The 18,877-nt window shown below is 54.0% G+C and overlaps 6 protein-coding genes across 6 annotated transcripts; all 6 read right to left on the reverse strand.

The window, feature by feature from the left end:
* Positions 1 to 763: 763 nt before the first annotated feature.
* On the reverse strand, positions 764 to 1,819 carry C8Q71DRAFT_685566 (uncharacterized protein; the record flags this gene model as incomplete). Its single annotated transcript, XM_047919800.1, has 1 exon — positions 764 to 1,819. A coding segment is annotated over one exon (1,056 nt), but the record flags the coding sequence as incomplete, so codon positions are not given.
* Positions 1,820 to 2,023: 204 nt separating this feature from the next.
* C8Q71DRAFT_681820 (uncharacterized protein) lies at positions 2,024 to 2,605 on the reverse strand (the record flags this gene model as incomplete). Its single annotated transcript, XM_047919757.1, has 1 exon — positions 2,024 to 2,605. A coding segment is annotated over one exon (582 nt), but the record flags the coding sequence as incomplete, so codon positions are not given.
* A 3,685-nt stretch (positions 2,606 to 6,290) lies between these two features.
* Positions 6,291 to 8,625, reverse strand: C8Q71DRAFT_727740 (uncharacterized protein; the record flags this gene model as incomplete). Its single annotated transcript, XM_047921887.1, has 3 exons — positions 6,291 to 7,678; positions 7,737 to 8,306; positions 8,358 to 8,625. 3 exons carry the CDS (start codon positions 8,623 to 8,625, stop codon positions 6,291 to 6,293), a joined length of 2,226 nt encoding a protein of 741 aa, XP_047773336.1.
* A 1,008-nt stretch (positions 8,626 to 9,633) lies between these two features.
* Positions 9,634 to 10,273, reverse strand: C8Q71DRAFT_727741 (uncharacterized protein; the record flags this gene model as incomplete). The annotated part of the gene is made up of 2 exons (XM_047921888.1): positions 9,634 to 10,145; positions 10,201 to 10,273. The coding sequence occupies 2 exons, from the start codon at positions 10,271 to 10,273 to the stop codon at positions 9,634 to 9,636; spliced, it is 585 nt and encodes a 194-aa protein (XP_047773337.1).
* Positions 10,274 to 10,726: 453 nt separating this feature from the next.
* Positions 10,727 to 13,352, reverse strand: C8Q71DRAFT_727742 (uncharacterized protein; the record flags this gene model as incomplete). The annotated part of the gene is made up of 19 exons (XM_047921889.1): positions 10,727 to 10,830; positions 11,018 to 11,117; positions 11,216 to 11,313; positions 11,413 to 11,528; positions 11,586 to 11,610; positions 11,664 to 11,721; positions 11,781 to 11,808; positions 11,867 to 11,879; positions 11,931 to 11,977; positions 12,039 to 12,139; positions 12,190 to 12,300; positions 12,363 to 12,407; positions 12,518 to 12,633; positions 12,780 to 12,797; positions 12,861 to 12,894; positions 12,923 to 12,935; positions 13,074 to 13,087; positions 13,141 to 13,219; positions 13,276 to 13,352. 19 exons carry the CDS (start codon positions 13,350 to 13,352, stop codon positions 10,727 to 10,729), a joined length of 1,197 nt encoding a protein of 398 aa, XP_047773338.1.
* Positions 13,353 to 15,128: 1,776 nt separating this feature from the next.
* Positions 15,129 to 18,793, reverse strand: C8Q71DRAFT_727743 (uncharacterized protein; the record flags this gene model as incomplete). The annotated part of the gene is made up of 17 exons (XM_047921890.1): positions 15,129 to 15,216; positions 15,272 to 15,444; positions 15,501 to 15,698; positions 15,748 to 15,915; positions 15,976 to 16,299; positions 16,376 to 16,426; positions 16,593 to 16,694; positions 16,748 to 16,801; positions 16,968 to 17,063; positions 17,123 to 17,251; positions 17,318 to 17,413; positions 17,469 to 17,654; positions 17,713 to 17,975; positions 18,054 to 18,143; positions 18,190 to 18,285; positions 18,448 to 18,597; positions 18,661 to 18,793. The coding sequence occupies 17 exons, from the start codon at positions 18,791 to 18,793 to the stop codon at positions 15,129 to 15,131; spliced, it is 2,397 nt and encodes a 798-aa protein (XP_047773339.1).
* Positions 18,794 to 18,877: the final 84 nt, after the last annotated feature.

Genomic DNA, 18,877 nt, shown 5'->3' on the forward strand with positions numbered 1-18,877 from the left:
AGAGACAAAGAGAGACGGGGGGCAATAGGCGGGATCCCGGATATGAATGTGACCCGCACGGTGATGGACGAGCAGCACAAGCCTAAGGCACCAGCACAAGCCGCTTGTCCTGCACTCGCTTCTGCCCGCCCAGCAGCGCCCAGTCCCGCAGCCACAGCGACCGTCGCCACGCGGACCGCAACATTTCCTTATCCGGCATTCCGTCTCAGCCTACCCACGCAGCGGCACGCCCCGCAGTCCGCCGCAGCCACGCGCCGAGGCGACATTTCAGTCATTATTCAGTCAGTGTGGTCCATCTCACGCGCGCGCCGCTGTCCTCGACCGTCAACGCGTTGAAAGAGGTAAATGTTCCTGTGCAGGCCATCCCGCAGGCTGTACAGCTGTGTTCGAATCATACCTGGTTCATACGTCATGTGTTCTCATCCCACGGCGCCACTGCCGTTACAATCGATATCAGGCATAAACCCATCAATACACTGCAAGAATTCAATCAAACATCCGTATGTCAATCATGCTATCAAGTATGACCGTATCCGACGTCGTCGAATGCCTTTTTTTTTTTTTTTTTTTTTTTTTTTTTTTTTTTTTTGGAAAGCTCTTTGCGGACCATAGCAATTGACAATTGGTCAATCCCGTGATCCAGCCAGCCAGCGGGTTCCCCCGCAGTTGCGTCCAGGGTGGAAAATGCGTTTACGCACGGCCTCATAGCCAGTGTGGGACTCTATCATCCGTCTCCATGATCTTCAGTCACAGAGGGTGAAATACCCACTAAAACCCCTTTAGTGCCCGTCCAGTCGTCTGGTAGAGCATATTCATCCTGCAGTGTACCTCTCCATGTTCCTATGACTATGTCCTTTCGTAGCGCTTGTCTGCCGAATCTCCTGTGTGTCATCGACATGTCCAGCTGTAGGCGTTTATTCAGCATGGAGGTCCATCTGGCCGCTATTTCTTTCTTCGAGTGAGTCCACCCCGGTTCGTCTGAGTGCCCTATCGTACGTTCACATCTCAGGCACCATATCAGGTATGCTGATTCGGATATCAGTATCCTCCAGAACCGTTCGGCCGTCGGTCGGCGCTTCATCTTCGCGGTGTACCATTTCTTAAGGCCAACGCCCATTATCTCCTCATAGCTAGGTCTCGTCCATTCTGCTTGTTTACTCATCCATACTGTTCCTGCCAGGTTCCAAATGGTGTTACAGCCTGGGGCTTGACATTGCGTCATTATGTGTTCTAATGTTTCTGTTGTGTCACAGTATGTGCAGATAGCACGTTCTTCGTATTCTGGGATCTTCTTCCAGAACTCCCCACAACGGTGAGCGTTATGTATGCATTTCCATAGGAAGTCAGAGACAGACTTCCTTATCTCATTTGTGTTCAGGCTGGTCCATATATCGGCTTCGGAAGCGGTGTTTCCGTTAGGGGAGTCTATGCCGGTTGCTATCGCGGTAAGGTTTCGTTGTGTAGCAGGGCGTTGTGTGTGTTTAGTGATCCTTATCATCCTATAGGCTAGGCGTTGTGTTAGGCTCGACAGTTTCACTCCGGACAGGTTGAAGTGATGGATCGTCTTCAGTTCTATCGTCTGTATTGCGTTCTCGCTTGTCAGCCTTCTCGCTGCTGATCTTCCTTTATCGATTAGGTCCCATTCGATCTTGTCTTTCGCCTTGCGGAAGGTGGTTGTTGCACATCTCTGTCGTAGTACATTCACCAGAGCTTTCCATGCTCCCCGGTTAGTAATTCCTCTCCAGTCGAGGTTCTCCCACTTCTTTAGGTCGCGTATGATTACTGTGCTAAGAGTGTCCGATTCACAGATGAAGTGTAACGGTACATCCTTTGGTACGAGTTGCGCCGCATGTATTGCAGCCGTTAGTTCTCCACTTGAGTACTGATCATCTATTAGGTGTGTATCCAGGTTGACGAGGTCATTGTATATGACTTTGCATCTCATGATCAGTAGGCCGCTACCATCCGGTCGTCCGCCTCTACGGTGTCCGTCTATCGGGTCGGGCCGCGGACTTGCCAAGACGTAGGCTGAGACTCTTTCCGGTTCTATAGATATTCCTCTCCTCGGTCTCACCGCTGGTGGGTTATCGATGTTTTCATTGTCTACAAATACTCGGAATGCCTCTGATAGACCTCCTCGCTCGGTCACCGAGGGGTTGAAGGTCGCAGCTTTATCCTTGTCCAGCGCTTCCATGTTTTCTTTCAATTTCTTCGTTGTGAGTGTCAGACCATCGTTCGGGCTCCGTTCCGCTGGGTTCCACTTCTGTTCGAGGCGATTGAGGAGACGACCAGCTGCGTCCCTGCAGCGTAGTGGGTCTTTACATCCCATCTGTCTATCCATTTCACACTGATCGCATGGGCATTTCTCATCAGCTTCGCCTTCATTCGTCTGGATAAGTGCATCGTGCCTCGTTGCCCGTGCAATATCTGCCACTGTCTTGACGTTATGAACACGTCGTAGGCATTTGCTCAACGATGTGTTATCTAGCCTTCGTAGCTCCTTCGTGGCGCTAATGTGGTACCAAATCGGTAGTTGTTCTTTCAAGTGTCTGTCTAGTTTAATCGCTGCAAAGCTCGCTTTGTATTTCTTTGCCGTCTTCAGCATTGATCCTATGTATTGAGGCAACGGTGAGGATGCATCTAGCCTCGGCTTCCAGTTTTGAATGAACATGTTGAGTTGTGTCGACTTGTCTATCGTGCCTGCGGCTTTACTCACATGTAATGCGATTATTACGTCAGTTATGTAGGCCCACAGGGGGCGGTCGTCTCCCAGGTCTAGGTATCTTTTTAGCCACATCAGATCTATCGCCTCATTCCTGCTTTTCAGGTCAAGGATATCTTTGCCACCATCGGCTGCTTTGGAGTACAACGTTTCCATATTGATTGGGGGAGTCTTCCCTTTCCCCCATATGAAGTTCCTCGTCATTCTAGTGAGTGTTATCCTTGTTGACTCCGGCATGCCTTGCACGGCTGTTAGGTATTGAGTCATACCTCCAAGGCCAATTTGGATTATATGACGTTTTCCAGTTATCGTCGGATTACAGAAGCTCCATCGCCTCAGGAACTTGTCCACCTTCTCGATCGTTGGGCTCCATATCGTCGCGGCTTGTGTCTTATTGCCAATCCATGCTCCCAGGATTCTGACCGCTTCTCCGTCTTTTGCTATGTGGATTAGGTCTGGTATCTGTTCGTCTTCATCATCATCGGGATCAATTCTTCTCGATTGTATGACCTTTGTCCTGTAGCGTTCACTGCCTATTGGGATCACCTCCGTCTTCCCCGTGTTAAAGCGTGCACCCGATGCGCTGCACCATGTATTCAGGATAGTCCATAAGTCGGTCCATTTATCTGTTTGGGACAGGAATGCTGATGTATCGTCTGCGAACAGGGTGGTTATCAGGTGTTCGACATACCCCGGTATCCTGAATCCTTTGAGAGAGGAGTTACGTAGCGCACACGCTAGCGGTTCAATCGCTATGTCAAACAGAAGGCATGACAAGGGATCTCCTTGTCGGACGCCGCGTACTACTCTAAACGCTGAGCTACACTCTCCGTTGATGATTACAACTGTAGTGGCGTCCTTGTAGAGACATTGGACTCTCTTAATGAACGACGCAGGTACGCCCGCCTTTTCGAGTACGATCCATAAGTACTCATGTTTGATCTTGTCGTACGCTTTCTCTTGGTCTAGGGCAATGATCACGCCATTGTCTTCGGTCGCTTCTGCGTAATCGACCATCGTTCTACAGGTTTGTGTTTGGTCGGTTATTCTCCGCCCTGGTATGAATCCAGCTTGATTTGGGTGCACTATTGATTTTACTACAGACGCTAGGCGCGACGCAAGGATTTTCGTATACAATTTATAGTCTGAGTTTAGTACCGTTATGGGGCGATAGTTGCTGATATCTCTCCGGTCCTTCTTCTTGTAGATTGGGCACATCCACCCGTCAGAGAAGCCCGATCTCGGGTCGACTCCGAATCTCTCTATGTCCCTGAACACCAGCAGTAGTAGGTCGATTCCATCGAATTCGCCCTCATTATCACCTTCTGTCTGGTCGTTGTTATATAGGGCTTTCCACAGTTCGTACGGTATCCCGTCAAGGCCGCTGGCTTTCCCGGTGTTAGCTTTCTTCAGCGCTACTTTTATCTCATCCTTGCTAATCGATGCACGTAGAGATTCAGCTTCATGATCCTGTAGCCTCATGGTCATCTTGTCGGTTGCCCTCAGGGCCCGCTCTTGTTCTCCTTCTAGGCTGTTTCCCTGTTCCCCTTCCCTCTGTAAGTCATCATGGTATCCTTTCGCTAGTTCTGCCATTTCATCTGACCTGGTCACAGTGGTTTGCGAGTCCGGCAGTCTCAGGGAGTATATGATGTCTCTGGGTACCTTTTCTCTATTGATGTTTGACCAGTATTTGCTAATGGATTCAGCGTTCAGCGCATACCTGGCTGTCGTTGACTCGCGGATATGTTGGTAGCGTTTTCGTTCTAGTTGGATCGTTCGATCAAGAAGGGCTTCTACTTCGGTGAGCAGCTTATGGTCTTCCGTATAGTTCGGAAGGTTTTGTAACCTGTTGATCTCCTTATTAAGCTTCCTAAGTGCTGCATCTAGCTTCGGGGCCTTCTTCTTCATCAGTTCTCTGGCCGACGATATCAGTTCCGATTTGAATTTCTTGTAGATTAGCTGGGGGTTGTTGTCGGGGGTACGGTTACCTCCTTCGGCGCATGCCTTGACCTTCACCAGTGTGCTCTTTCCCATTACTTTCACGGTGTCTAGGAAGCTGATATCGTTCATTAGGTGAAGCGGTAGCGACCATCGTCCTTTCCCTATAAACGGCGCACTCGCGGTGCTGATCTTTGCTAGCACTAGTCTGTGGTCAGTCGGTATGCTAGTCGTTCTTATTTGCCATGTGTGTGATGAGTTTAGGATGTTCTCATTAGTGTATATTCGGTCTATTCGTGATCGCGACTCAGAGGCACGTTGCGGGAATGAGTAGTCCCGGCCGCTGGTTTCTGTTGCTCGCCATCCATCGCGGAGCTGCAGGTTGGACAGGAGAGTGCGGAGCATTGTCACCGCCTCCGTATTGTCCTCTCTAGGCGGTAAGCGGTCGATCGCGTCTTCAGTTAAGTTGAAATCCCCGAGCATAATATCAGGCCTGCGCCCTCGGTTGCTGTCATAGTAGGTGGCCAGGCTCGCCCAAAATTCTTTGTTTGCTGTGACGTCATTGGGTGCATATACATTGAGGATTGTTATCATCTGGTCGTTGTGCCACTTTGTTGTTATGGACAGGGCCCTTCCTGGCACTATCTGTGTCGACGTCACCTGGGACACATCGACTAATTCCCTGTTAAGAACAAAGGCGGTTCCTTGGGTTCTTTCACGGCTTGTCGTTCCGTTAATGACATGCATTCGGCGCCCATACAGCCTATGGATTGAGTCGACATCACCTGTGTCGAGGTGTGATTCTTGCAGCGCTATAATCCCTATTCGGTCCTCTCGCAGGACCTGATTTAACGAGTTCCATTTATTGTTTATGAGTCCGGTCAGGCGGCCTTTCCCGTTTATGTTTAGGGAGGCTACCGTCATGGTTGCCTTCGTCTTCCGGCCTCTCTTCTTCACTGTCGTGACTGGGATATCCGCGTTGTCAGTGTTGTTGCTGGGGATGTGGTTGCTACCCGCCGTGCCCAGCGCGCGTTGTGCGCCACGGGGGGTCGCCCTGCCGTCCGTTCCTTCGGGAGGGTCATTGGTGCTTCCACGGGCAGGGGGGGTATCCGCTCCTATCCTCCCGTCGGCGTGTTGTCCGTTTGCCATCTCATCGTCCGTAGTTGGGTTATGTATTTCGTTTGGCGCCGTTGCTAATCTTACCTGCTGCTACAACGATCCACAGCAGGCGGGAGCTGCTCCTGAGCTCCTCAGGTGACATGCTAACTTCCGCATAGCGCAGAGTGTTGCTTGAGCCTCTCGGCGGGGCAAGTCTACGAGTGCCCCGTTTTTGTTGTAGGTGTCGAGGCCAATGCGCGACGGCTTTCCTGTCCCGCGTTGCGGCCAGTAGATGTGGGCTCATCGCTGGTTGCATTGGTTTCGACGGTGTAAGGGTTCTTTGTTCATGTATCCACAGGTTGAGTACGCTTCGCGTGGCGACACTTGATCATAGCTAATGGTATAATGTAATGGTTCTTTCGACTGAGTTTAGATGGGTAGTATTACAAGTGTCGTTTGGGGGCATGAACAGGCGGATCGACGTACTCTCTAGGGAGGCGGTTGTATACATTGTAGTCTAGGTCGTCGCAGACTAGTATCCGCGCATCTTACCGCCCCTGCCGCCGCGTCCACGGCCGTTGCCATTGCCCCTCCCTCCCTGATATCCTCCGCGTCCCGCGGACGACGATTGCGTGGGTTGTTGTTTCTGAGGTAGGGATTGTTTGGGGAAGAAGAACAGCTTGGCCGGGCAGCGACCCGTTGGGTGGCCCAAGGAGTGGCAGAAGCCACAGAAGACTCGTCCGAGGAACGGGATGGGGTGTCCGGCCGCCGAAGAGCCGAACTTGTGGGCTTGCACCGCGTCCCTGAAGGTGATCCACTCCTGCCAGTCAGCCGTAGGGGAGGAGATATGGATGAACGCTATATCCTCAGACGTATGAGACGTGATTCGGCTGTTATGAACTTCGACGTCTACAGAGTCTAGAATTGCGCCGAATGCGTTGTCCAGTAGCGCACGACGCCACTTCCCTCCTCTCTCGATGTCGCCCTCGAGGAGGTTGAGAGTCAGTGTCATCAGCTCGGAGTTAAGGAGTTCCCGTCGCACGATGGCCTCATACTCCTCCTTCGACTGCGCTTTGAACCGGAACACGGATCGGAACTGCGCGCAGAGAGTGGGGGGGTCGTGTCGCCAGAGGGTGAAGTTGAGAACGTACTTCCCGGCGCGGAGCCAGGCCGCTCGGGCCAACGCGATGCACCAGTCGTCGGGTAGGTTCTCGATAGCGATCCAGTACGGCTCCTTGTTCGGTGGGGCGTCTTTGTTGTCTTCGTACCTTCCCTCCTCCAGCGGGCCGTGTCCGGGGTTAACCTGGACGTCATTGCGCTCGGAGAGACGAGATAGGAGCGCGACAAGGAAGACAGCGCGTTCGTTCATGCCAGCTTCCTCGGCCCCAAGCTCTCCGAACTGGACGACGATGAGGGGTCTGCCTCTGCCTAAGTCGTTCCACGCCTTGGCCTGCTTGAGGCACAGGCCCTTCTTCTTCCAGTCCATTCGGTCGCCCTGGGTCTCCTTCAAGAGACCTTCCGGCGGGATCGTGATGTCGGAGTCAGCGAGGAGGACGTCGTAAGGGCTGAGCTCTGGGGATGGCGTGCGCTGGACAGGTGGGTTACCGACGGCGTACAAGGAGTAGCGGCCGCGGCCGTGGCGTATGGCTGGTTCGCGGGGCCGAGCGTCGTGCGTAGAGGCGTCGGACTGTACGGGGGCGTCGCTAGTCGGTAGCATCTCCTCGTCACTAGAGGTCTGTCGCGCCCGTAGGGAGGACTGCGTTGGGGACTTGGCGGCGCCACGTTTCTTGACGAACTTCCCTGGGATGCGGGGAGGTGCAGCGGGAGTCGGCGTCCTAGCGTGGCTGCTGCGCTGCTGGGTGGGAGTTCGTGACTGTGCGGCGGGGGACGAGGATCCATGCGTCGCATTGATGGGCCGGTCTACTGGGGTGTCGTATGTTACACTGGAATTTCATACATTTTTAAGCTGCCCTCTTACCAATGAAGGACCTAAGGTCGTGTCTAGCATTGCTACGTTTGTGGCCCTTCAGGGGTCGCACGCTAGGTCCAGGCTCGAAGTCGCCAGCGCGGCTACTGGGAGGGGTGCTCCAGCCAGTGGACTCGTTACGAGTGAAGAAGTTAGGGCGTCCGAAGTCGTGATTACGTAGGTCCGCTTCGGAGTCGACGTCCATACCGACTTCCTCGTTGGGGAATTCGTTGGCACTCTGAGAGTCGATCTGGGCGGGCGACTGGGAGGACGCAGAGCTTTGTTCGAACAGCAGGGGCAATTTCGAGGAGTGTGAGAGGCTTACAGGGGCATCCTGTCGCTTGTCGGCTGTTAGGCCTTCGTCTCCGTAGTCGGTCCGCCTCCGCTTCCGGGGCTCACTGCTCTTCGGCGATGCATTCGGCGTCATAGTAAGCCCGGGGGCCTGGGTGTCCTGCTGTTGGACTGGGACGGTCGCCTTCGCTTTGCCTTTGCCCTTCTTGGGCTTTGACTTCTTGGACTTCAACGGGGCTTTAACCGTGGTCCATCCCAAGTCCTCGTCGTCGCTCGCTGCGGCGCCACGTTCTTGTATGTATGTTAGGAGCAGTCCATGTAAGGTTCAGATCGCATACTCACGCGTGAAGGGAGCTTCAGCAGGGCTCTCCGTAGCGAGGGGGGTCGGAGGGGGAGGTGCCGGCGCTTTATGCACAGCAGTGGTTTCGCTGGTCGCACTGCCGCTCCTGCGGGGAGACGGAGGGCGCGACGCGACTTGTGCATACGTAGGAGAAGGGGCCCGCCCTTCATTGCTGAGGTTGTTGTTGTCGGTCGCATCCGCGGGGCGGGCTTCCAGGCCGTGTTCGGCAGGGGTAGAGGCAGAAGTGGCGTTGGTCGGGGTGCGAGGCATTGTGAGATAGGCTAGCGAAGTTCTGGTGCTTTACTGGCAGTTGAGTGTCGTGGGGTGCGGCTGTAGACTGCTGGTTGGGCGAGGGGTCTTCGCTCCAGAGCTGGCGTTTTTATGGACGTCTAGGGCTTCCACTTTCTAAGACGCCGTGGAGGGAAGGTGTCGACGGCGTCGTCCTCTTTGGGCTTCGTTGTCGTGCGGTCGTCTTTACAGGCAAACAGGTACGCGTTCTCGTCATCATCTATCCTTGGGAGGGTTAGGATCCCGTCGACTGTGTGATCAGTACTCACCGATTGGGTTGTCTCAAGCCCAATATTGCGCCGCAGTGAGGCCACCGCGTAGGCAGTGGATTAGGTTCTGTCGAGGTCGCTAGACGTATGCCGTTCGTCGTCCGCGGTGCCCGTTGTCTCGCGGGCTCGTCAGCAGCGTCAGGGTCTTTTACTTCTGCTTCTTCCTGACCGTGGTTGGACGACCATTATCGCTGTCCGATATTCTCGTACATTGTGTCGTTAGTATTTGTCCCTTTGACATTTAATTGATCTTACGGCGCACAGGTACAGGGGCGCATCACTCTCCCATTCTTTTTGTCGCCCAGACTCGTCCATTCTTTCGTGGGGGCATTAAGCCGTTGCGGTGTGCTGTGTTCGGGATGGCGTGGGCCTGTGTCCTCCATGGCGGGGAGGGCTAGTGTCGGATGGGCAGCGGGGTGTGCATGGTCGGTCTGTCGACAGGCATGCTGGCGTTAGGCTCCTAGGGCGCTATTCCGTTACCCTTGTTTGGGATCCGCCAGCGTCTATTCCGTTCCCCATAGAGGACATAGGCTCGGCCAGGGGTCGCCGTGTTCGAGCCGGATCGTCTTCTCTGGGCCTCGTGTTCTGTCGAGTGTTCTAGGTGCGGTCCAGTCTCTGGTCGTTATGGATATTGCCTCATCGGCACTTTTCGGTTCCAGACTCTATTCGTCGGTACATGATAGGCTGTGCAGATTTTCGTACATACTCGGGTTCCCCAGTCTCATTCCCACGTGAGCATCTCCGTTTGGTCGTGCTCCGGCGAGATCGATTTGAGTTTAGCGAGGAGCCTGATCTCCTTTCCCGTCGTCATTTCGAACTCGTACGGGTTTTCGTCGGGGTCTGCGAACGGCGGGGAGTCTTTGAACAGTGCGTGGGGCTCTGGAGTCGGCGATAGAGCATGGAATTGGGATGTGTGGGTGTATGACCTGTACCCGCTAAGGCCGGCCCACGGTATGGGGACACGGACACGCATTCCCTCACGTGCTCCGGCCAGGCGGAACGTGACCCAGTGGCGAGTGAGGGCGTCAACAGTTGAGATCCTGCCCGATCCGATCACGTGATCTCCAAGCCGCAAGGTCAAGATGTGACCGCGAGCAAGCGGCCTTCCTGGTTGTTTGTCTACAACCCAGGTCTCCGTGCCAGCGGCGGCGTCGACTTCAGTCGTTTCGCATACGAAGACGTCTATGGCTATGGCGTAACTCGGTGGGTTGGGCTCCACAATCCGTATAGTTTCTTGGATTCGTTCAGCCATCTCATGGACTCACTCAGGAGTAGATGCGTAGCATACCTTCTTGTTGTGTCGCCGTCGTCACAGCGGGTGCGGCTGTCTTCTTCTTGCCAACAGAGAAGGTGAGAAACATTGTCAAGCGTTGCGCGTCTCTTCACAGGAACGTATCCTGATTTTTATATCTTCAAGGAGTCGCCGAAGCGTGACGTGACGTGCCGGCGTTTATAGGGCTTTCACTAGGATTATGCATAGTGCATGGAGGACATAAATGAACATATGGTGGCATGGCATGGGGCATGTTGGGTTGACTATCCCTTGTCGTGTTCACGTCTTTTATAGGACTTTCGGTTGGAGTCCATCTCGGCGCAGGCTGATCTCCTACGCGGTCGCGGTCACGTGAATCGGCCATGGCATCCCGTGGTCGTCACACTTGGCGCCATCTAGAACCTTGTTCGCTGGTCATGTGCGTCTCGGTTCATCTCCTGGGCCGGGGTTCCCGGTTCATTGTCTGGTGGGTTAATTATTTCATCCCTCATCCGAGTCGTCCTTGGCACAGCTGCCATCGTTTTCTACCGGCTTAGTCATTTTACTTCTTGGCGTCTGTGGCACTGCCTCCGTCGTCAGGCTGCTCATCGCGGTTGCTACGCTCGTCGTTGTGGGCAAGCATATTGTCATACAGTAGCTTCCGTACTATAGGATATCCTTTGAGTTGGAGGAGGATCTATCTCGGGCGTTCGAGGATCTTCGCTAGGAGGCAACACTCCGGGCCAGCTCTCAGTGCTGTTATGGATGGTGTCTCCAGCCCTCATTCTCTGGTCTGGCGTCCACCAGAGAATGTTATAGCGCAGTTCGTTTCGTCTCTTTGGAGACTACTTACCCCCCGGACCACGAGAAGGTCTGCGCAGGACGCGTACAACGACGACGCCCTCCCGGGGGGTCGTCGAATGCCTGTAGAAGGCGTGTCTCTGGGAGTCCATCTGCGCAGTACCAAGGCAGTACGTTTGCAATGGGAGTGCATAAGCATCCGTCCGGGATGTCAGCGGCGCGCAGAAACGTCACACCACGAATGACTAACCTCCTCCGAGTCGTCCCCCTCGACCGACGTCCGGCCCCGTCCATCTCCGGCCTTTGTCACTCTGCCTTGGCTGGATACGGACGCGGGGTCGGAGCTCGCTACACTATTCGGTACGCACCCCGTTGCGCAGCGGCAAAGGCTGCTAGCAAGTGCGCGCTCGGACGTGTCCTGCGAGTGCCGTCCGGGTGAGGACGCACGCGTTGCCAGTGGGGGCGGGGTGGACGTCGCGCTGTCAGGCACCATATCGAACGCATCGTAATTTAGGTCGAGTTCCCGCTGGATCTGTGACCGCACGGTCTTGCGATGGTTCAATCTGTAAGGCTAGACGGTCGGTCATGGAGTATTTGGCGGGGCACAGGCCCGAACGCACGATGATACCAGGCTAATGAGGAACACTGAGGATGGCTGGTGAGCGCAGTTTAGCTAGATGATCCGTGGATTTACGCACAATTTCCTATCTGGATGTAGAAGGGGGTGTAGAGGTTTGTATTTGGCCTGCTGAGCAGCTGTGACGGCGCCGCACGTTTGTATTGCTCGCTGACAAGACTGACTGGGGAGCACTCACGGAAATCAAGGTGGCGATACCGAAGCACCTACGCCAACACGGTGAGTAGATACATCAAGCGCCACGCGTCCAGCACCTCGACATACGTGGGAAGGAGACCTGCGACGATATGAAGCACACGCGCTTATAGAGGGATACAACATGACCTACCATTGTAAACCGAGTAGAGAATGAAGAGCGTCAGTGCGGAGTCGGTCCTGGTTGAAATGACTTGTTATGCAGCCTATCAGTTGAATATGGATCGAGTCGACGGCGTACCTCCGGAGCCCTGAGCGCGCTCTATACAGCGAGAGACACAGCGTCACGACGAGCAGGATGTCCGCGCAGATACCACCTGCGACAGTCGCTTCCAGTGCTTTCTGTACAGTATGTGCGTAAGACAGGGATAAGAGGGCGATGACGCGCTTACTCTCAAGTTCCCCGGACTCCTGAGAGACCGTGGATGGAAGCTGCGGTAGAATGAGTATCTGTCAACGTTCACGGAGCCAAATGGGAGGTACGCACAGGTAAATGGATATTGCTAATGTACGTTAGTTAGCTGGAAGTCAAGGAACGTTTGATATGGCACACAAGGATACGAACCGATTCCTCCTGCTGCACACGACTGTACGTCAGTTGCATATTAACCTTGTTGTGACGTCGCAAGGACTCACAGATACCCAACAGGGAAAGCAAAGCCTGTGCGACGATCCCGCCGTGTCAGATCCATTAGCGAAGAATGCCTCCTCGAGACGTACCACAAATATTATCACGGCGATGAGCGGGATGTTCCACTCGCCCTTCTTCTGCTGGACTGAGAGGCACTCATAAGCTGACATGCTGATCCTGCCTGATGCACTCACATCTCCATATCCTGCTGAGATAGAGGCTTCGCGAGAACGATGAGACAACGACGCATAAGTTTCACGTCCTACTTACAGCCTCACAGCTGTTGTCGTCGATGTCTGCAGCGAGGGCTTAGTTGAGCACGGGTACTCTTCACGACGGAGTGCCACTTACGACGACGGCTGTCAGGAGCTGCCGTAGAATACAGCAGAATTGAGACCGTTGCATATAAGAATGACAATGGACCACGCTCACAGACAGGCTCCTGTTCCTCCGTCAGCAACCAATTCTGTGTAGCAAGCGACAACGGGACTCACCATGGTGGTCGCACTGATAACAAAGAGTCGTCGCGATGGATCACCGTAAAATAATAAACAGTAGAGATATCCATGGCAGTGCAGAGAGTACATAAAAGCCTGTTTGGGAACGGTCCATGAGCGGAGTCGGGCGAGAGACTGGCTGTCTTACCAGACGAGCACAACCTATAGCACGTTTGATATCATGCTGGCTCCGCGAGCTACAAAGAGGGACTTACGACAGATGGGACCCACCAGGGGTCATTCCTAGGTCTTCTGAGATAGCTGTACGTCAAGAGCGAGGCGATGCCAAATGTCCTACGCACATCTCGGTAAGCATACCGAGTAGAGACCAAACTTGAATTACGGCTTACACCGTCTGTGCGTAGGTTCCAACGACGAAAAATCCCAGCCGCCCATCTGTCGGAACAATGAACTGCGTTCCGTCCATGGCGTCGCTGTCTGCAACGTGGACCGGCCAGATCCTGCTAGTGCGCTCAGCAGTGGGTCAGCGCGGAAGTCAGACATTCGGTGTCGATGGAATGGCTGGATTGATACGGCGGATCAGACTGTGAGGCTGACATGCCCGCCCAGTTGAGCCATCCTGTGGACAAGTGCGGGTATTGGTCGTTTTCGGAATGCTCCCGCTATCACATCAGCAAAAGTGCAAGTTCCTTAGCCGACTTAAATGGCGCTTACGGCGCTTTGTGTCTTACGTCCCCTTAAGTTCCGTCTTAGTGATTTACTTGAGCCCCTTGCGACGCTTGACAAGCTTGATCGAGGTGAGCCGTCCAACCACAAAGCAGGTGACTCTATTTAAGCGCTACCAAGGGGTTTTAAGGAACTTCAACGGAACAAGGATGTAAGTACAATCAAGTGCAGAGGTAAAAATTTCTGTATTGAATCTGTTGATACTGCATGGCAAAAGCACAGTCACGGTGCAACTATCTACCATTTGATACACGAATACGTGTAATATGTACCAGATGAATGCGCTGTTTGTGGTCCTTCAAGTTATCTAGAAGAGACTCAAAACGCGCTCATCCTCTCGCAGATCAAGATGCATGTGCCGAACAAGGATAAGTACGCACTCATCGCGACCGTCGCCAACGAAGGCATCACGCCGCTGGCAACGGGCGCGACAACGGTTTCGCCCGGCGCGTGTGCGACGTGCAAACGCAGTGGACCAGATGTGGGCCTGTGTACTTTAGGAACAAGGGCGCAGCGGGCGTGCAGTTCTGCGTCGCAGGGAAGGACGGCGGCGTGGGCGACGTGTATACATACGTCCGTCGTTTGCTCGTGCGTGTACGGTCTGCGGATGGATTAGACAGGTTCTTGTTCGCATTTTTGATGGCGAGAACACGTACGTGCCCCATGTCCCATTCCCTTCCTGGCGACACATTCCAGCATGACCATCGCCGCGCTGCTTGCGGGACGTCGATACATCGCGTCCAGTGAGGCTAAATGTCCGGCTCAGCATCTGTCGCGGCTCGACGGCTGATACGTGCGCGAACGCTGACCTCTCTTGTGACGTCACAAGTCTCCCCCTCATGCATGCCCTGCTCGCTGGATGTTGATCGTGTCCTTGCCCGTCGCACCGAATGCTGTACACACCGTGACAATTCATGACTACTGTACGACAACTCAAAGAACATTGCGAGCCGGCTTCCGGATGAGGGCTGCGACACACAGACAACTCGCCACCATGCTGTTCTGGTCAGTGTCTCGGGCTCAAACCAGAGTCCAGACTGATGGCACTGACCATGACCTCGGCGTGCACCTCAGCGCATCGCATCGCGTCCGACACCCCGCTCGCCGGGCGTCCATCTGTCGTGTCTTCGCACATTGACCTTCTCGCCGCCACGCAGAGTGTTCGTTCAACAGCGTGGCGCAAGACGAGCCCATCAGGAAACCACCCCTACCCGAATTCGGGCGAATTTGCCCAAAATTCACGCGAATTTGATTTAGAGCCATTTGACTGACCCCCCCATGAATTCGCACGAATTTTGTGCAAATGCGCCCAAATTTTGGGTTCTCAGCTCATGCATCTCATCGTTTTCATTCACAAATTTTCACACTTTTTTTAGACACCAATACCCCTATATTTTCGACATGCTACACAGACCAGGTATAAACAGTGTCGCCCACGAGAACAGGCTCTAGGACATGTACTACGCTATGCGACACCGGGATTTCAGTCGTGCAGTAAAGAACCCAAAATAACAGTCTACAGAATGATACTCATCCCCGCGGTCGCGGGATTAACGAGCGTGTTAGCCTTGGTTTTGTCAGCCATCGCCTGGACATGGTAAACCCTGCGAACACATGTCCTCAGTTTGATCGATCCGCAATCATTGCGCGGACACTCACTTCGCAGTCTTGAAGAGGTAGCCGAGGATCTTGTGGCGTCCGATAGCTGAGAGTTCCTTGAGCGTTTGAAGGTGTACCGCATAAAGCGGCGCTTGCGTGTCCGCATTAAAGCCGCCATTCTTTCGTAACGTGGCGCGGACGCCATGCAGTCCCTCGTGTATGGCTGCACCTGCCTACGTAGGAAACCAATAGTTAGTTAATGGCCACAATGACCCAATATAAAACGTACTATGGTGGCCAGCAATGCTGCCATGACTTCGGGTATCTCGCGTTGAGTCGCCTCAACACCAGTCTTGATCGACGACGTAAAGAACTCGTCTGCAAGAGGCGTGACAGCGTCGGGACAGAAGAATAGGGTGCTCGCGATCTCAATGATCGCCGGGGCGCAGAACGGTAGGTCGGCCTTGAAATCCGTGTACTTTCCGTTCTAGGCAAGAGATCAGTGGCGCTCAGGATAGCGTGTGGTGTGCACTGACCGAGAGCTTGCCCGGACAGATGAACCGATTGCCAGAGAGTAAGACGCGTACCGCCTTCTTCAGCTCAGCACCATCATGTTCTATGGCCTTGAGCCCGTACTTCTCCCATACGATGTCCCGGCTAGCATCATAGAGCGGCCCTCGGACTGACGACATCCTGTCGACAGGCTTGAGATATAGAAAGATCAGCAAGGAGCACAGCCTCAGAGTATAAATGACAGGCCTTACTATCTTCATGAGGAGCTGCGCATACAGCGAATCATTGAGCAGCCTCTCTGTGATTTTGTCGAACTTGAGGCGCCGGGAGGCATCGACGAGCAGGTCTAAGAAGATTTGCGGTCGCTCAGTCTTACTCGGAAACGCGTGCACTCGCAGGAGAGCGTGCGGCAGCTCATGCGCGATCATTTCGGACAGGAAATTCCTGATCTTGACTGATCGCTGCGACAGGATACCCACAACCGTCTTCCCATCTTTGGCCAAGGTGATGTAGGTTTCTGCGGACCATCCGCCCGCGTCACCTTCGTCTGAGGTATTCTCGTGAGACTCTCCATCCTGGGACAAGGCATGTCGGAGGTATGGGAATATATGAGCTAAACCGGCATTTTAAAGCAGAAAGCAACATGCTGACCTTCTCCGAGTCAGCGAATATTGGGGTGGGTTCTCTGACTCTTGTGACACTCTACGAGGGCCATAACAGTCAGTATGGACCGAAGGTGCGGTAGCGACAGTGCTACCTTGCTAACGCCGACCTTGCGTGGGTCAGCTCCGAGTCGTGCAGTCGACTGTTATTGACACATGAGATAAGCCGAAGCAAGGCTCTCGGCATGGACACGGGACATTCTTACCGGTTGCGATTTCTTGGAATGCGTCGGCTTCTGCTTAGAAGGGGCTCGGGACGAATTGCCAAAGAGGTCGTCGTCTTCACTGGTTTCATACAGCTGCAACATCTGCAAACGAAACACCGTAAGGCAAGCTGACTGTGACGCAGGTATGGACTTACTAAGTTGCGCTGAATCAATGTACTGATGTTAGCAATCTGGCCTTTGAGTAGCGCCTAACCACGCACCGTCGATGGATCAGCCCGTCCCGTAGTCGCTTCATTCTTGCGGCCCGTGCCAGGCGTATTTTCCGTCTTTGACGGACGATCCTTGGTCGTCTTACGCGGCATGGTCTTGCTCGTCAGTAGTGCAAGGATAGAGATTACTTGTTTAGATGTATACCTGAGCTTCAACCTCGTCTATAGTCGCCTTGCTTTTGTTCTTGCGGGTAGGCTCGTCGTCCGACACGATGAAATGTTCGTGCTCTGATCTCTGCTGCTAATGAACACCGTTAATTTAGCTCACAGCGGTATGCTAGACATTGATGAGCGACTTACCTGTTGGGCCATCTTAACCTTCCCGCCCTTCAGTGGCACCTTACGGGCCGTCTTGCCTGCAGACTGCTGTATGGCAGGTTTCTTAACGGGAATGGCCAGCGACATAGTGCGTTCATTTGCGTCATCGTTCTGCAAGTAGGACGAAGATGTCCCAGTCACGCCAGGTGTCAGGTACTTATAGTTGAGAGTACTCACTACGGTTTCTTTCTTGTTCCCACGGGCCTGCGACTGCTCCTGGGCACGTCTCTCGCTTCGGGCCTGGCTGACTTTTGCATGGCGAGCTACGGTGGCCTGCAACAAGGAGAAGGTCAATGTGTACAAGACGCTATCCACGAGGTAGACTGACCGTCCATTCGGGGTCCGAGTCCTCGCGTTCCGGGAGGTGATCCCGGTGTCCGACGGACCCATGCGTGCTGCTGCCATCTTTGTCCAGGAAGTCTGCGTTGTATTCCGACGACGATGTATCATTGGACGCATTGCCGCTACTCTTGCCTTGTTCTTTCGCCCGAGAGGTCGAGACGAGGGTAGCAGTCTGCGCGAGTCGTGCGGTGACTAAGCGTGGGAATCCTCGAACAATAGTCAGTACTCACGCCTTGTTTGAGCTGCTCTGCTATCTTCTGCGCCTTACGTTTGGAGACGGCAGGCTCTCTGTCCGAGTCCACTCCAAAATCTTCATCACTCTCTCGACCCGCATCTGACACGGCGGCGTCATCATCTGCAGAGTGCTCGCTGTCACGATCCGAGGCTTGGTTTGTTCCTGCCTTGTCTCGCTGCACTCGCTGTTCTGCACCTTGGGCGATGGGCTCCGGCGTCGAGGCGGTGTACAAGTCGCCCATCTCAATATCTCCATCATCTACGCCAGCATCCCATGAACCGGCATGCCCATATCGGGTTGGTGAATGGTAGAGCGATTCGTGGGCACGGTACGCACCTGCCAGCTTCGCGTTATCAATGCCGCTGATGATGTTACGGCTGGAGTCGGCGGCGGCGAGATTATGTGTGGGGACTGCGAGCAGGGACCCTTGGTGGGTCCAGATGTTCACGCGGAATATGCAGTAAGTACATACCGTCCTTTGTGTTGCCACGGCTTCGCTTGACCGCAGTTGATACAGGCGCAGCATCCGATTCTTCGCCTGCGCGCTCGCGTTTCTGGGGGATCCACTCTTGAAAGTCGTCAGTACGATGTTGCAAGGACCCAAATGAGCAGGCATGAAGTCAATACCGGCTAAGTTCTTGTACGCTTTGGTCTTGGCTGTGCGTGGCTGGGTAACTGGCCAGCGAGTAGTGATCAGTGTAGGTATTGAGGTCAATGAAATGTCAGTTACTCGTTGGATTGGCAATCTCCATCTCGCGTGCATATTCGAATGTGTCTCGCTCTGCGCGTTGTTGTGCCTTGATCTCTTTCTCCAGCTCCAGGAGACCAGGTTCGGCATTTTGCGCAGAACGGCGCTGCCGAGGCTTCACAGAATCAACGACTGCAGAACAACCTTAGGTGAGCCCATATCTGCAGCCTGTCCACAGGGACAAGCGAGGAATACCTTTGTTGCTGAGTTCGGTTTCAACAGAGTCTGCATTCTCGTTCTCTTGGCCTGCCAGGTCGGGCGCTACTAGTAGCGGTCCATTTCCGGCCCTCTTCCTGCCTCGTCTTCTCTTGGGAGGGGCCTGAGACATGGCTAGGCAATATACTGCCCAACAGCTGTATTGGAGAATGTTGTGTCAGCGGACGCGAGGTGGGGGAGGAGGGAGAAGGAAGGC

This window comes from Rhodofomes roseus (genome assembly GCF_022264815.1).
Source record: "Rhodofomes roseus strain CIRM-BRFM 1785 chromosome Unknown C8Q71scaffold_34, whole genome shotgun sequence".
NCBI classification, from domain to species: domain Eukaryota; kingdom Fungi; phylum Basidiomycota; class Agaricomycetes; order Polyporales; family Fomitopsidaceae; genus Rhodofomes; species Rhodofomes roseus.